The 17,388-nt window shown below is 38.4% G+C and overlaps 1 protein-coding gene across 1 annotated transcript in view; it reads left to right on the top strand.

The window, feature by feature from the left end:
• The window catches only part of LOC126176067 (SH3 and multiple ankyrin repeat domains protein 3), a 254,511-nt gene that overhangs the window by 202,665 nt on the left and 34,458 nt on the right, over positions 1–17,388 (top strand). Inside the window, exons 13-14 of the mRNA XM_049923201.1 lie at positions 3,371–3,572; positions 5,651–5,867. Of these exons, the coding sequence (XP_049779158.1) occupies positions 3,371–3,572; positions 5,651–5,867 (419 nt within the window). The remainder of the gene's footprint in view (positions 1–3,370; positions 3,573–5,650; positions 5,868–17,388) is intronic.

The raw sequence follows: 17,388 nt of genomic DNA, 5'->3' as shown, positions 1-17,388 counted from the left end.
GTTCATTTGTATGAGATGTTGTCATAATAGCAATGACCCTCCTTAGAAAGAAGAACTTTAAGTTGTTGTAAAGGTCATAAGCGATGAGACAGAGAACACTGGAATAGTCCCAGCATCCTATTTACTGATATTAGTTGGAGGGATGGCATCTCATGTGGCACAAGCTTTACTAATCATCTACTCTTGTCCAAGTCTGCGTGGAGTGCTACAAACCAAAATATACTATTTCAGCACCAATCAAATTCATTTCCTCTGTGACTGTACGTGATTAGACATTGTAAATTCAACATGATCAAAGGCAAAGCTTCTTATGCCATAAGTGTTTGGAGCTGCTGTTTGTCACATGTCCAAGCTCTTCCAACACTAGCCGTGTTGCCCCATATGGGCTGCAGTGACATCAATCCACTTTGGGAATATTAATTCTTCGAATATTATAATAGCTAAAATAAATGACCCTAGTGGAAACTCTCTTTTTGATTTCTCCTACCTCCTAACTACGAAATTGTTAACTTGATCATGGACTATTTTTACTTTCCGCTTCTGCAATCCTGTGGGCTCCTCCAACAGGTTGTAGCTGAGGGCTGTATGTCCCTGCAAACTAAGCAGTATATTTTGGTCACTGCTGGTATTCTTACATCAGCATCGAACTTCCAGAAGCCATAGTCTGAATTCCCATCATGCTGACTTGTGTTGTTGTAGACTATAGGGCAGGTGATTGGGTGTCTCTGCATTACAATGTTTGCGATATGGGCAGATGCATTGTCATGAAGCAGCAGGAATCCTTGTCGTAGTTTTCAGCAGACAAACTGCCCCGTACACATTCTTCATTCTCTGACTGATGCCTACTAGTACTTGTCCTTCGGCAGCTAAGAAAAGAATAACAGCATGTTGGTCCTGTTTCAACAATTTTGGTAATAATGTCACTATAGTTCACATTTCCATATTCACAACACACACGTTGAAAAGGCACAAATGCCCCACTAATCGCTTGCCTACATGTTGGTAAATGGATACATGAATTGGAGTCACGCTATGTTGCATATACACTGCAGCAACGCCCTAAAATGGAACACCTCTTGTAACTAGAAAGTATGGGGAATACTGGAATAGAAAAGAAATATAAAAACATAATTCAACAAGGGAGTAACTAATGTTTAAAACTAGATAAACATCAAAAGTATATAACACATTCTAAATGGTAAGATAACTTTATGAGTCAGTGCATCATTCACTTAAAAGCTTGACAGAGAATTCTACAGTTTTAAAATGTAGACAGAATTTAATGGATGAATTATGAAAATAGATTTTTGTTCTAGTAGTCTGCCCTTTTTTTCCACTACATCAATTCCATTCATTTCAATAAGTAATGTAGAATCTGAGGGACTTGTTTCCCTTTGCAACGTCTGCAATCAAACATTGCTTGAGTGCTATACGGGACTGCACCACTGAGTTCGGTCTTTTTAGCACCATTTGTACACATGTAAGAACTGAAACACATCTTGGTTCATTATAAATGGTAACTTAAACCTCTCTTCAGAGTAGCAGTTTCAGCTTTCAGCACAAGATTTTTTTAAAAATATTCATTGCTGTTAAGCACAGTTTGTTCTTTGAAGGTGATCAGTACAGAACGCAATTGTGAATTTTGTTACTTCTGTAGGTTTTCAAACTAAAAATATGGGAAATTTTGGAAACAATGGCCAAAATACTCCGATTGTGACATTATCAATGTATTTTACCTTTAGGAGACTGTGAAGTACACCTGTACACGAAAGTGTACACAAGTAATGAGTGTTTCCTGAAACAATTACATATTGAAATGCCTTTTACCCATACTTAAATAGATGTACTAAGTACAGTACAAACTGCACACTGAACTGAGACCGAGCTGCACTTCTATATGCTATGAAGCTCGAGACAAAAGTTTTCTCAGTTTTCTCATGGAAGCTTCAAGCTTGTAAACATGAAAAAGAGAGAATTAAAAGATGACAAAATGGAAATATCAATTATTGTTTTGGGAATGATAATCTTTGAATGATTCATAAATGTTAGCATAAATAAATAAATAAAATTTTTTGAAACACTAGGGAAAACATTATCAAGTACGTCAAATACCTGAGGTGGGTAAAATATGGAAAAACTCATAAAAGACAAGAGACCTGTTGAAAATACGGAAGAAGAAGAAAAAGTGAATAAAGTACAGGAGACCTTGTGAAATACAGCAGACCTGGCAACCCTTCCTGTAGGTGGCACTATAGGGGGAATGTGGTGTTTACTCTTGCCCCCTACAGCTCCATTGTGGGGGTAGACCTCACTTTCACCAAACCCAATTTCAACTCTTTGAAAACGGCAATGAGAAGTACGCAATTGGAACATTTTTACTGACAGTGCTACAGCATTTCTTGTCTTTCATGCACTACCTTCTCTCTTGAGGTCAGTCATACAATTACATTAGCTGTTGTGTTGCTGTAACAAACTAAGAGTCGGTACAACAAACACTGAAGGAAAGAAATGTAACCTCTACTTCTGTAACAAGAGGTCTGTTAGTTTTACAGCAACGAATCTTGGTGTTATGTACTCACACAGTACAAGTACTTTCTTTAGTACATAGTAATAACCTTAATTCTCTCTCCTTTCTGGTGGAAATGGATAGTTTGATTGAGTCGTTGGCTAGAAGGAAAGGTTCAATGCGTTTTCACTAAAACGATTGTACAACATATCAAGAAATGACATTGATATCATGTGAATCTATGGAAATTAAAAAAATTCTGTTCATTGCATCCTGAATACTCAATTCTCTCAAAACAGAAAGAGTAACAATTAAGAACAACTCACTACCCGCTGTGCCGGAACTTTCCACTTATGCTCATTCACATTTTCACTTGTTTTTTATGCATCTGTTTAAATAATTCCTGTTTAATGAATAATCAAGGATGGAATGTAACAATATAATAAAAAGGATAGTTGCTACTCACCACATAGTGGAGGTGTTGAGTCTCAGAAAGCCACAGCAAAAAGACTGTCAAAAAGTTAGCTTTCAGACAACAAGGCCCTTTGGCAAAAATAGACAACATATGAGCGTGTGCACAAGCACACACAAAAACCCAATTCACACACACATGACCACAGTCTCTGGCTCCAGCTGCGCATGAGTGTGTACATGTGTGTTTGTTGTCTATTTTTGGCAAAGGCCTTGTTGGCTGAAAGCTAACTTTCTGACAGTCTTTTTGTTGTGCCTTTCTTCAACTGAGTATTTCTGCTATATGGTGAGTAGCAACTATCCTTTTCATTATATTATTTAATGAATAGGCTACTTTTGTCAAGTTAGCATAGTGTTGTTAACCCTATTTTTATAATTTACTTGTTTTGGAAGGTTGCCAGCAGAACCTCGAACAGTAGTGTTACACCGTGCCAAGAAGGGCTTTGGATTTGTCCTTCGTGGTGCCAAAGCGACGTCACCCCTTATGGAACTGCAGCCCTCGGATAGGTGCCCTGCGTTACAGTACCTAGACGATGTAGACCGAGGAGGAGTGGCTGACATGGCTGGTCTGCGCAAGGGTGATTACCTGCTTGCTGTAAGTGTGTCTCATCTAGAAATGTGAAGAATTGTTAGATATTATGCAAGTGTCATGCATTGTATTTGAACAGGTACACCCATCTCTTACAACCTAATAAATCTGCAGTGGCGGAGCACTGTATTGACACGGGCACTCAATGGTGTACAATAATGTCGAAATTTTAGCCTCGACTTCATCTTCCTGGGACTCAGCAGTGAAAGAAGCAATTGAAATTCAGTTGGCGATGAATTTAATTAATAGAGATAGCGGCTTCAGCTTGGACAAATCATGGAATCTAGCAATATCTATAATTAAATCACAAAGATGTCGGGATGGTGCAGCTCTCTGTGAGACATCAATATCATCGTGTGGAATAACTGCGCAGCCATAGATTTAATTTCCATACATTTGTTACACCTCTTTGCCACCTATCAATGTCTCTGGTGCCTTGTGTATCTTTGGCCACATACACAGTGGTTCAGTCCTCGGGTGCAAAAGGACAGAGCAAGTGCTGGAGCATTAGTCACTTTGGCTCACTCTGAAGATGGCTGGATGGTATTCAGCTGAAATATTAGAAGAAGAGGTTGAGTTTATTGACCTGCAGGACCAAAATTTTATGGAACAGCATGCTTCATGTTTTATGCAGATGCCATAGTGTGGGTTAAACTATTGTTTAAGTGACTGAAAAGTCATGAGTTAGTGTAACTGAAAATACTGTTGGCAGATATAAATGAATGTCTGACAGTATTTTTGTTTCATGACTTATCTTAACCATTTGCTATCAAAAATTGGGCAGCCTGAGTACTCATTTAATACTGTTATTTTGCTGCATTTTCATAGTAAGTAGAGTATCAGGAAATGAAAAATGAGCTGAGATACTGCTCTCCATATTGCTTATGTAGCCTGCTTATATTATAATATGTGAGTAACTCAAGGCAGTCAAGTTCTGCAGCCTTATGATGTTGGTTACCAATTGTACTACTAGTGTAATTGTGTACATTTGATATCAACTGAAGTGCAACAGTGTAACCATTAATAATGCTGTGACTGGTGGTTAAATTTATAGCTGTGGAGTACTTATACAGTTAGTTAATCAAAGCAGTAACTATAAGACTTCATTTTACTGAATGCCAGACATGTTAAAACTACCTTCAAAACCACTATGAATTCACATTGACAGTGTGAAATGATGCCAGAGAAAAGTGCTTCACAAAATATGCCATCCTGTCTGGGTATCAGTGATACACATCCCAAAAGAGACTTAATGTTCTAGTGATAAAACAACAAGGAGAACACCAAAAACAAGCTGCAGCAGGGAGTAGATCATTGTTTCTAGATGTAAGAAAGTGAATGAAACAAAATGTGGGAAGTATTCTCATATTTGGAGATGATGCGAAATGATTGAATAATCAGAACCTAAATTAGAGAATTATTTTTCTAAGATGATAGATATATCCTTGTAAATTCCATTACATTGCATTGTGTATAACGCCATTGATGTGTGTGTGCTTGTGTAGCTTGGTTCTTTCTAAATAGTTGTCAAAATATAGAATAATAGTTTTTTATTTTGGTGTTCTTTCTGTTTGTATGCATTCAAGACTATGTATTATGCTAAGAATTTTTCTTGTTTGTGATACATAAATTTCACTGAGTTCAAAACTGGTAACCATGCAGTTGCAATAAACTGACAGTGACATTTTTAATTTAGAAGCTGTTCTTTCCTTCTTGTTTATATATGCACTGTCATGGAAGCTATTATTTATTATATTTATTTGTTCATTGGAACATGACTTCTTAAATCTGATACTGTACTATACCATCTGATACTGTACTATACCTTAGTTATTTGTAATTGCACATTCTGTTTTATGATTTCTGATTTAAGAGATTCATCATTACAACTATAAAACACTCATGAGTTTCACATTTAATGTATAAGCTGTGAATTAATATATAATACTATGTGTTATCAAAATGTTATCAATGGTATGGGAGGAGTCATTTAATTAGCCAACTTCTAGTATATCTGAAAGTTTTGTAGCCTTTTTACTCTACTAAATCGGTTATATATGCACATCACATGTATTATGTCACAGATAAATGGCGAAGATGTTTCTGCTGCCTCACATGAGCATGTTGTGGATCTGATTCGACGATCTGGTGACCTCGTTTCGATGACTGTTGTCTCTCTGGGTGCTGCTTATGGTGTACCAAATTCTAAATCATCTACACTTATTCCTGGTTCTGGAAGTTCAAGCCATCATCGACAGTATGCTACTTTACCTCGCAAGATGACTAACAGTGGCACAATTGGTAATTATTGTTTTCTTACTAATACAGATACACTATGTAAATTACAATAGATCCTCAGGCATCTTGAAATTTGCTTCAACAGTAATTGATAAATAGGCAATTCATCTTATGAAAATTGTCATTTTCAGGCTCTTGAAGCCCAAGACAATTTATTTAGGAATGATTAAGAAAGCAATATGGAAGGAAGGGTGTGGAAAAATGCCCAGGGAAAGGTTATGTCCCTTAGAATTCTCTGCATACATAAGATACGTGCATGCCCCTTGAAGATAAAATCTATAAACATGAAATGAATTTTCCACCGATGTTTGACAGACTATAACAACAGTATTAATTAGAAAACACTTTTGCAATGTTCTGTAAAATAATACTTATTTTGTTATGAACCAGCTTTCGGCATCTTAGGCCATCATCATATGACAAGTACAATGATCTGAGAATCTAAAGGCAATTTTTGACAAAATAAATAATATTTTATGGAACATCAGGAAAGTGTTTCAGATTTAATAAGAAAACTGATAAAAAACAAGCCATGACAAAAAAGTTACAAATTGAAAAGCATTATACACTGTAATCCAGAGTGAGGTCATGGATACAGACAGCAGTATTGGCATGGATAGCATAGAGTTAAGTAGATGTAAAAGGAGGGATGAGTAGATTGAGTATTAAATAAATGTACTGACCATTGCTGTGAAGAGACTGCCAAATCATCATCACTTGGATCCACTGAAATGGAGCCAGTGGGTATCCAAAGGAAGAATGAGAAAAGTACTCGGGAGGTGTTGCTGGCTGACTGAAAGAAACAGTTTCCAGGAGCAGACAAAAACAAGGTTCAGACATAAAGCAATAGATTTTAAGTTACAATTTTTGTTTTCTCCATGGCTCCCCAAGATCAAATATTGACTTTGGTATACTGCACTCGTACATTTTTGTGATGAGTAAGTTGTTAATTAACACTTTTGTACTGACACGACACTGTTTACAATTTGCCATGTATCTGTCTTTTTTTGGAGTGTTGTGTTTGGAAATACATATTGAATTTTGTTAACATGAAGGTTTTTGCTCATTGTGACCAAAGAAGAAGAAGAAGAAGAAGAAGAAGAAGAAGTGCCAATCTTTAAAAAGCTAATCTTTCCAACATATTTTTTTTTTTTTAATATTTGGAAGAACCAATACAGTGAAGGTACTGTGAATGTCAAAATGTCATTGGAGAAAGCACAGCAACAAAGTTGTTCCCTCAATCCAGAGAGGCCCACACTATTCTCATCAATTTACTACACTCAAAATATGGAACTTCCAGTAAGACCTAAACACTTTATTATGCAATGATTTACAGCATTTATAGCAAGAATTAAGAGATGTGATGAACTGCCCATAGCCAAACAACACACTAAATTTACATTCAACAAGCAAGATTAGAAAACAAATCTAGAATATGTGTGCCACACATTTTAAGTGAAAACTGCAAAAATCAATCAATTTGTCCATCTCTGTTTGTTTGTTTGATCAGTTACCTCATTAATGATACTGAGTGTCCCTGTCTTACTTACTTGCAAAGAAATATGATGCCCTTAAGTTAAAATAAAAAGAAGAAAGTAATGGCAAAGGCCTAAGAAAAAGTAGCATCCCCATGCAAATATTTCGTATCATCCACGTGTGTTGACGATATGATGATGATGATGTTGATGGTGAGGTTGATGCTGTTGCTATGTAGCTGGTGGTAGCGGGAAAATGGAATTGTGTTCTACAAATTGCTTCCTAGAGGTGATGTAATGCTGTTATTTATTGCCAGTGATATGAATGCCTTGCAAAGGTGGTGGAAGAATGTTGTTGTTGTTGTGGTCTTCAGTCCAGAGACTGGTTTGATGCACCTCTCCATGCTGCTCTATCCAGTACAAGCCTCTTCATCTCTGAATAACTGCTGCAACTTACATCCTTCTGAATCTCCTTAGCATATTCATCTCTTGGTCTTCCTCTACTATTTTTACCCTCCACTCTTCCCTCCAGTACTAAATTTGTGATCCCTTGATGCCTCAGAATCTGTCTTACCAACCGATCCCTTCTTCTTGTCAAGTTGTGCCCCATATTCCTCTTCTCTCCAGTTCTGTTCAGTACTTCGTCACTAGGTATGTGAACTACCCATCTAATCTTGAGCATTCTTCTGTAGCACCACATTTTGAAAGCTTCTATTTCTTCTTGTCTAACCTGTTTGTCATCCATGTTTCACTTCCATACATGACTACACTCCATACAAATACTTTCAGAAAAGACTTCCTGATGCTAAAATCTATACTCGATGTTAACAAATTTCTTTTCATCAGAAACACTTTCCTTGCATAGCCAGTCTACATTTTTTATTCTTTCTACTCCGACGATCATCAGTTATTTTGCTGCCCAAATAACAAAACTCATTTACTACGGTACTTTAAGTGTCTCATTTCCTAATCTAATACCCTCAGCATCTCCTTATTTAATTCGACTAAATTCCATTATCCTCATTTTGCTTCTGTTGATGTTCATCTTGTATCCTCGTTTCAAGACACTGTCAATTTTGTTCAGCTGCTCTTCCAGGTCCTTTGATATCTCTGACAGAATTACAATGTTGTCGTCAAACCTCACATTTCATCTTCATCCACACCCTCTTCCATTTCCATAATATTGCCCTCAAGTACATCGCCCTTGTATAGACCCTCTATATACTCCTCCCACGTTTCTCCTTTCTGTTCTTTGCTTAGGATGGGTTTTCCATCTGAGCTCTAGATATTCACACAGATGGTTCTCTTTCCTCCAAAGATCTCTTTAATTTTCCTGTAAGCGCTATCTACCTTACCCCTAGCGATACATGCCTCTACATCCTTACATTTGTCCTCTAGCCATCCCTGCTTAGGCATTTTGCACTTCCTGTTGATATTATTTTTGAGACATTTGTATTCCTTTTCGCCTGCTTCATTTACTGTATTTTTATATTTTCTCTTTTCATCAATTAAATTCAATATCTCTTCTGTTACCCAAGGATTTCTACTAGCCCTCTTCTTTTTACCTACTTGATCCTCTGCTGCCATCAATATTTCATCTCTGAAGAGTTACCCATTATTCTTCTACTATATTCCTTACCCTGTTCTTGTCAGCTGCTCATTCTGAAACGCTCCACAACCTCTGGTTCCTTCATTTTATCCAGGTCCCATATCCTTAAATTCCTATCTTTTTGCAGTTTGTTCAGTTTTAATCTACAGTTCATAACCAATAAATTGTGGTCAGAGTCCACATTCGCCCCTGGAAATCACAATTTAAAACCTGGTTCCTAAAGCTCTGTCTTACCATTATATAATCTATCTGAAACTTTCCAGTGTCTTCAGGCATTTTCCATGTGTACAACCTTCTTTTGTGATTCTTAAACCAAGTGTTTAGCCATGATTAAATTATGCTCTGTGCAAATTCTACCAGGTGTTATCCCCTTTCATTCCTTACCCCCAGTCCATATTCACCTACTACTTTCCCTTCTCTTCCTGTTCCTGCAATCGCATTCCGGCTCCCATAATGACTACTATTTTTCATCTCCCTTAACTATCTGAATAATTTATTTTATTGCATCATACATTTCATCAATCTCTTCATCATCTGCAGAGCTAGTTGGCATATAAACTTGTACTGCTGTGGTAAGCAGGCTTTGTGTGTATCTTGGCTTCAGTAATGCATTGACTATGGTGTTCGTAGTAGCTTACTTGTGCTCCTATTTTTATTCATTATTAAACCCACTCCTACATTACTGTTATTTGATTTTATATTTATAACACTGTATTCACCTGACCAGAAGTCCGTCCCTCCTGCCAACGAACTTCACCAATTCTCACTATATCTAAATTTAACCTATCCGTTTTTCTAACCTACCTGTCTGATCTGACATTCCACGCTACAATTCTCAGAATGCTAGTTTTGTTTCTCCTGATGACGATGTCCTCCTGAGTAGTCCCTGTCCAGAGATCTGAATGGGGTACTATTTTACCTCCAGAATATGTTACCCAAGAGGATGCCATCATCATTTAACCATACAGTAAAGGTTCATACCCTCAGGAAAAATTACGGCTGTTGTTCCCCTAGCTTACAGCCGTTCACAGTACCAGCACAGCATGGCTGTTTTGGTTGATGTTACAAGGCAAGATCAGTCAATCATCCAGACTATTGGCCCTGCACCTATTGAAAAGGCTGCTGCCCCTCTTCAGGAACCACACGTTTGTCTGGCCTCTCAACAGATACCCCTCCATTGTGGTTGCACCTACGGTATGGCTATCTTGATTGGTGAGGCATGCAAGCCTCCACACCAATGGCAAGGTCCATGGTTTGTGAGGTAGGGGGTGGGGTGCAAGAATAGTTGCTACTAAAATATAGTACTGCACATTTATGTGGTGCTAAAAAGTGAAAATTTCATAATCTGGCAAAAAATTCTTAATCTGACAGTGAAAGGCTATGGTTTTTAGACCAAAATTAAATTTATTTTTTTGTATAGTTCCCATTTGAGTTCAAGCACTTTGTCCAAAATTTTTCAAGTGAACAGATTGCATCTCTAAAGTGCAAGTGTGTAAGGTCTGTAAAATACCCTAAATACTAATTTTGACAGGTGAGGGAATAGATGAAATTTGCAGGTTACCAAATATAACGAGGAGGATTATGTTCTAACAACTAGCACTTCTCATCCCTCACCTGTCCCACTACCAAAACACGTTTGTGGGCAAGTGCATTGTGTTTCCTTTTACAAAAATGGCTCTGAGCACTATGCGACTTAACTTCTGAGGTCATCAGTCCCCTTTTCCTTTACAGCGCACACTCTTTCTCACATATCTATTCATTTTGTAAACCCAATGAATACAGACAAAGAATTACACTTTCCACTAAATTTTGAACTTCAATCCTAAAATTAACAGATACCGTCACAACAGCACTAAAACAACACTGTCCTGTCACAACTCAGTCGACATATGTGAAGATAATGGATCAGTGGCATCACAAAATATAGCTGCATTAACCGAAACAGTACTAATCGGGCTGACAAAACCCTTCCCTGTCTCCCCTAAATTTACAGCAGCCAAAAATTGTAGGATAACAGAAACCAGAAATACTCTACTTTTTCGTCAGTTTAACTAAAATTACACTCTTGCTTGCAAGTAATCCTAAAACAACACTGAAACTTCTTCAAATTGGTGTGGAATCATGAAAAGATTTTCCAAATTGGACAAGTTCTGGATTACACAAAACACACTCGGCTACATAAAATTTGTCAAGTATTGTGCACAAAAGTATAAATTTGTAATTATACACGTATTCACGTATGTTTAAACCTGTGCAGTAGATGTTCATTTACTATATATTGTACAACAGATCACTAGACTTTACACTAATTGATACATAATATGGCATTTTTACTGTAACTTTAAATTCATATATTGTTGTACATACATACACTCCTGGAAATTGAAATAAGAACACCGTGAATTCATTGTCCCAGGAAGGGGAAACTTTATTGACACATTCCTGGGGTCAGATACATCACATGATCACACTGACAGAACCACAGGCCCATAGACACAGGCAACAGAGCATGCACAATGTCAGCACTAGTACAGTGTATATCCACCTTTCGCAGCAAGGCAGGCTGCTATTCTCCCATGGAGACGATTGTAGAGATGCTGGATGTAGCCCTGTGGAACGGCTTGCCATGCCATTTCCACCTGGCGCCTCAGTTGGACCAGCGTTCGTGCTGGACATGCAGACCGCGTGAGACGACGCTTCATCCAGTCCCAAACATGCTCAATGGGGGACAGATCTGGAGATCTTGCTGGCCAGGGTAGTTGACTTACACCTTCTAGAGCACGTTGGGGGGCACGGGATACATGCGGACGTGCATTGTCCTGTTGGAACAGCAAGTTCCCTTGCCGGTCTAGGAATGGTAGAATGATGGGTTCAATGACGGTTTGGATGTACCGTGCACTATTCAGTGTCCCCTCGACGATCACCAGTGGTGTACGGCCAGTGTAGGAGATCGCTCCCCACACCATGATGCCGGGTGTTGGCCCTGTGTGCCTCGGTCGTATGCAGTACTGATTGTTGCGCTCACCTGCATGGCGCCAAACACGCATACGACCATCATTGGCACCAAGGCAGAAGCGACTCTCATCGCTGAAGATGACACGTCTCCATTCGTCCCTCCATTCACGCCTGTCGCGACACCACTGGAGGCGGGCTGCACGATGTTTGGGCGTGAGCAGAAGACGGCCTAACGGTGTGCGGGACCGTAGCCCAGCTTCATGGAGACAGTTGTGAATGGTCCTCGCCGATACCCCAGGAGCAACAGTGTCCCTAATTTGCTGGGAAGTGGCGGTGCGGTCCCCCACGGCACTGCGTAGGATCCTACGGTCTTGGCGTGCATCCGTGTGTTGCTGCGGTCCGGTCCCAGGTCGACGGGCACGTGCACCTTCCGCCGACCACTGGCGACAACATCGATGTACTGTGGAGACCTCACGCCCCACGTGTTGAGCAATTCGGCGGTACGTCCACCCGGCCTCCCGCATGCCCACTATACGCCCTCGCTCAAAGTCCGTCAACTGCACATACGGTTCACGTCCACGCTGTCGCGGCATGCTACCAGTGTTAAAGACTGCGATGGAGCTCCGTATGCCACGGCAAACTGGCTGACACTGACGGCGGCGGTGCACAAATGCTGCGCAGCTAGCGCCATTCGACGGCCAACACCGCGGTTCCTGGTGTGTCCGCTGTGCCGTGCGTGTGAACATTGCTTGTACAGCCCTCTCGCAGTGTCCGGAGCAAGTATGGTGGGTCTGACACACCGGTGTCAATGTGTTCTTTTTTCCATTTCCAGGAGTGTATAATACCTATGTTTATTTGCTTCATATTTCATGTTGTTCGCCACATGTCAAGGAGGGAAACTTGTATAAATTTCCTGTTCCAAGTTGTTTTTTCTACACATTGTTCTGCTCAGTATAAAAGTCCAGCAGATTGGGACAGTTAATGTGTACTGCAGGTTACATACCATCAATTATGCATACAGTAGCTTCTTCAGGCATTTTAATTTTTCTGGGTACATAATATAGCTCGTCCTCCTCTTCTTCCTCTTGATCATCATCCTCCTTTCTTTACTCCTTCTCATCCTCTTTGTTTGCAGATTTCTATTAGATCTGTTGCCAAATTAAAGGGGGAGTGAATTGACAGAAAGTAATCATTTCGAATGTAGTCATCTGGACTACATGAAATGTTGTGCAGTTTCTTGAGCTTCAATAAGTACAGAAGTGTTTTGTTCATTATCTCCAGACCCCACTTTGCTGAAGCAATTGGTGATAGTCTCAGGCTTTATTTCTCTTACCACCAAACCAATCCAATATGCTGCGTACAGGATAGAAACTGATCGTGCAAAAGCAAGTGTATTTTTGGATTCTTCAACTCTAAGAATAAAAGACTACATCGGTAATGGCCTATAATGGGACCTGAATTTGTAAATAACTTCCTGGTCTTTGGTTCGCAGAAGGCTGGTTGAATCTGACAGGGATCAAGCCACTTTCACGTCTGATGACTTTCGGGTGGCACGTTGCATTGTCTAGGAAAAGGAGAGCTCGGTGACTCCCTTTTTTTGTTCTGGTATTGAAAGACCCCAGCCACTTTGCCATATGATCACTCACCATTCACACCTGTCTGTTGCGTCACTATCTGACTGGAAGCTTAGTGGTGTCTGTGTTTTCGAACTGTGGGATACACTGCCTTTCTAATCACCAGTGGCTTTTCCATTTCACATAACATGTTTTCACACAGCGGTATAGTGAGTCTTCACTTTGACACTTTTCTGTCAATGCACTTTTCACCTCAGATTTAAAGATATTTTGAATGCAGTGCACAATAAAACAGTCCTGTTTCTTCAGCAATGCATATGTCTTTTGCTTCATAATTCACTATTGGGTAGCACTGTATTGTGTTCCATTCTATTGCTACATGTTCCTGCACATTCTTAGCTTCCCCACTCGTATCATTCCTCATTATGCTGTGTCTAGCTTAGAAACTGTCCAGCCATCCTGTGTACGACAAACTCCATATCCCCAAGCTCATTATCAACTTTCAGTGCCTCATTCTGCAACATGGGTCCAGACAAAGGTATGCTTGCCCTCACACATATGAATCATTGTATCTCATTAATTTCATCATTTCCCGTCTTCTTCGCCTTTCTTTTGGTTTACCTGTTGCCTTTCGTCCATTCGTACGTTATCTTATCCATGTTTCTTAAAGTTCCATGAATGTGTTTTTACCACATCTGAATCACAATATTATTTCGCATCCAGAGAGTTTGACTTTCTCATTTTCATTGATTACTTTAATCTTTTCACTAAGTGTTAGTGAAGCATACATTTTGTTCGACATCATGTTATCTCTTAAAAGTGCTACAAGTCAAGTGAAACTGGAAGAAAGTAATGCGTATAGTGCATTCTTTGGAATTCTTGGTCTCACCGAATAAAACCATTGTTTAACAGAACAACAATCATCTCTTCCTCAAACACTGAAACCAGCGTTGTGCAATCTCTGTGTTAAAAGTATCATCCTTGTATAGATGTGAATAACTGAGGTACCATATTTACTTGAGTATAAGATGACTCTGAGTATAAGAAGATCCCACCTCCCTTTTTTTAAGAGGCTCCTTGAGAAAAATTTATTTTTTACCATATTCTGACCAATCAAAATTACAAACTTTTATTAATTTAAGGTACCTGCCTAAAAAGTCAACATTACAGCTGTTCTCAACATATGTCATTTATTGATTATCTACATTTTGATAATAGAAGGAGAAATAAAATACACAAAAAGAAACTGTTTACAGTAATTTTTATCTTCACCGTCTTCTTTGTCTACATAGCCTGCATCTGTGGTACCATTATTTTTAATCATCATCATAACATCCTAACAGGGCAGCTGTGAAACTTATACACCCCTATCTTTCCCATTCTTCAGTGTCACAAATCTTTTTCTATTTCTTCTGAATGTGTTGCGATTTCTGAAGTTAAGGAGGTACCTGAGAACACAGCTGATTTTTGCTTGCCCCTCCCCCCTGTGAACATAGCAGATTTCGCTTCTATATTGATGTGAGAAAGTTACAATGTCTCTTGCTTCCAAATGTATTGTCTGCCCGCCACTCTCTCATAGGCTTGAGAATCAGCAACTGACAAACCCTCTATCATTCCCGTCACACCCCATAGTGAGTGCCGACATCATTACTGCATGAAACATGTAAGTACACCTCAGATCTCAGTCTGGACTTTTAGCGTCTTCTGCAGAAATTATGCTACTTTTGAGTATTTGTCCAATTTCAAAGTCAATTCAATTTTGAGTACAAATGGATTCAGGAAAACTGCAGTTGAAGCAGGGTAGATGTTCATAAAACACATAAGCACCTGGTATATATTCCCATGGTTGGCAGCAGGATGAAATTGCTGTCTGCTCAACACTCCCCTCCGCACACTTATCATAATTCTCAGCCAAGCTTGTGTCATCGATCCTTCTCCAATGTTCTGTAGCACTTTGCTTGAGCAACAGTCTAACGTGGTTGTCTCATATCTTGTATGGCGCAGGTCAGATGTTAACAGCAGCATCTAATACATAAATAAAAGATCACAATCATGATACAGTCAAATTTTTAAAGTTTCTCTTGTTATATGATCGAGTGATGTCTGTTGGTACTAGAATGGGTCTTTGCACTGTAGATTATTCCTGCGATAACAGTGGCAGTACTTTAATGTTGTTTATTTCATTTGTTAGACATTGAATTCTGTATTAATTTTCATTCTCATTTCATCTGAATGTCATCATCTTGTTCTAAAGCTGATGAAAAGCAAGTAGTATTTTTCACTGGGTGAACAGTGACCGAATTTCCCTTTTGCAGCCCACTTGGTAAATCATTATAGTTTCTCAAAACCATATAAAATATTGACTTGCATTCAGAATCAAGTAATGGTTTTTGAAGGTCAAACTTTTTGCCTTTGCGTGCTATGTTTAGTTAAATAACAGTATAAATGTATGTGTACAGTAGCCACACGTGTGTGAGAACACTTATAACAGACCTGTTCAAATACAACAAAACTTTGAAAGTTGATAGAATTTAATATTTGCTCCTGTGTTTCACAAAATTGTCAGTTTTTAAGCAGAGCAGTAGGTTGTTGTAGTCAGTGCTCGATTCATTATACTACACTGTATTAGTACCTCTGACAAAAAAAGGCATTAAAATAACATCTGAATTAAAAAATAAATTAAAAAATGAAACACACTGAGTGAAGTTCACAGTACCGGAACCTCTTTTTTTTTTTGTTTTTTATTTAACAAATCAAGCACAGGTTGTAGTGGCTAGTTCATAGTTCTTGCATATCCCGTGAATCAAATGTCATGTGTTTGTTCAAGCAAGGTCAATAATGTATCAACAAGTGCTTTGGCTTGCCAGGATATCTTCAGCCTACTTGAACTCAAAAATTGTTTGCTAAGCCCTACCCTTTGGGACTGAACAAAATAATTTTGTACGAAACCTAAATAGCCAAAGCTTCACCTGTGAATGTAAGACAACCCCATTAATCTGTTAAAAATGCAAAAACGTTGACCTCAGCAACAACAGTTTAATCTGCGAATATAAGGTGACCCGTATCTTTCAAATGACAAATGTGGGGAAACCTCATCTTAAAATTGGGTAAATACTATTTACAGAAGTACTGTACATGCTTTTTTCTATGTTATGCAATGAATTATCAATTTAAGTCTTAAAATTTGCATTCCGTTTCCATGTCGAGTATATTCCAGAATGAAATATTTGTTTGTTTTGACTATACTTCCGACTTATTCACATTCCACTTTGATCAAGTTTTACAGTATGACATTACGAATGATCACCCCTTAGCCCAAATCAAACAGATTACACTGACAAAATATTCTCCTAAACAAACTGAACAACTCATGGCATGCTTTTGCCCATAAATGTAATGGTTGATAATGCACAGCACGCCAACTTGATTGGCACAGCACAATTAAATGCAGAACAATAATTCATGCAAATTCTGGTAAATACTTAAAAACTGTGTAAATAAAGAAATATTGAGCAGTTAAAAGCAAATGAAAAGAAACAAAACTGTTTAACTCTTATCTTATTATGAATATTATTGAAAATAAAGCTGAATAGCATTATAATGTGACAATTTACAGTTACATAAAATGAATGACTAGGAAAAGTTGTTGTTCCTACATAAAGAGTTTTTATGTCACTGATTAGAAGATGTATTTCGTTGTGTCTCTCAACCAGTGTTCCTTCAAAACACTTATCATTTAGTTAATGCTGCCAGTGAGTCGTTGACGTCCACATTTATTTATTTATTTATTTAGCATCCAATAGATCACACATGTGATATAGGATTTGTCATTTGATTACACGCAACACATAACAACACATACACATAATAAATCAAACATATACAAACAGCAAAACAAATTACATACACAT

Source organism: Schistocerca cancellata, chromosome 3, assembly GCF_023864275.1.
Source record: "Schistocerca cancellata isolate TAMUIC-IGC-003103 chromosome 3, iqSchCanc2.1, whole genome shotgun sequence".
NCBI classification, from domain to species: Eukaryota; Metazoa; Arthropoda; class Insecta; order Orthoptera; family Acrididae; genus Schistocerca; species Schistocerca cancellata.
Note: the sequence above shows the minus strand (reverse complement) of the source record. Positions and strands in the feature narration are given on the sequence as shown.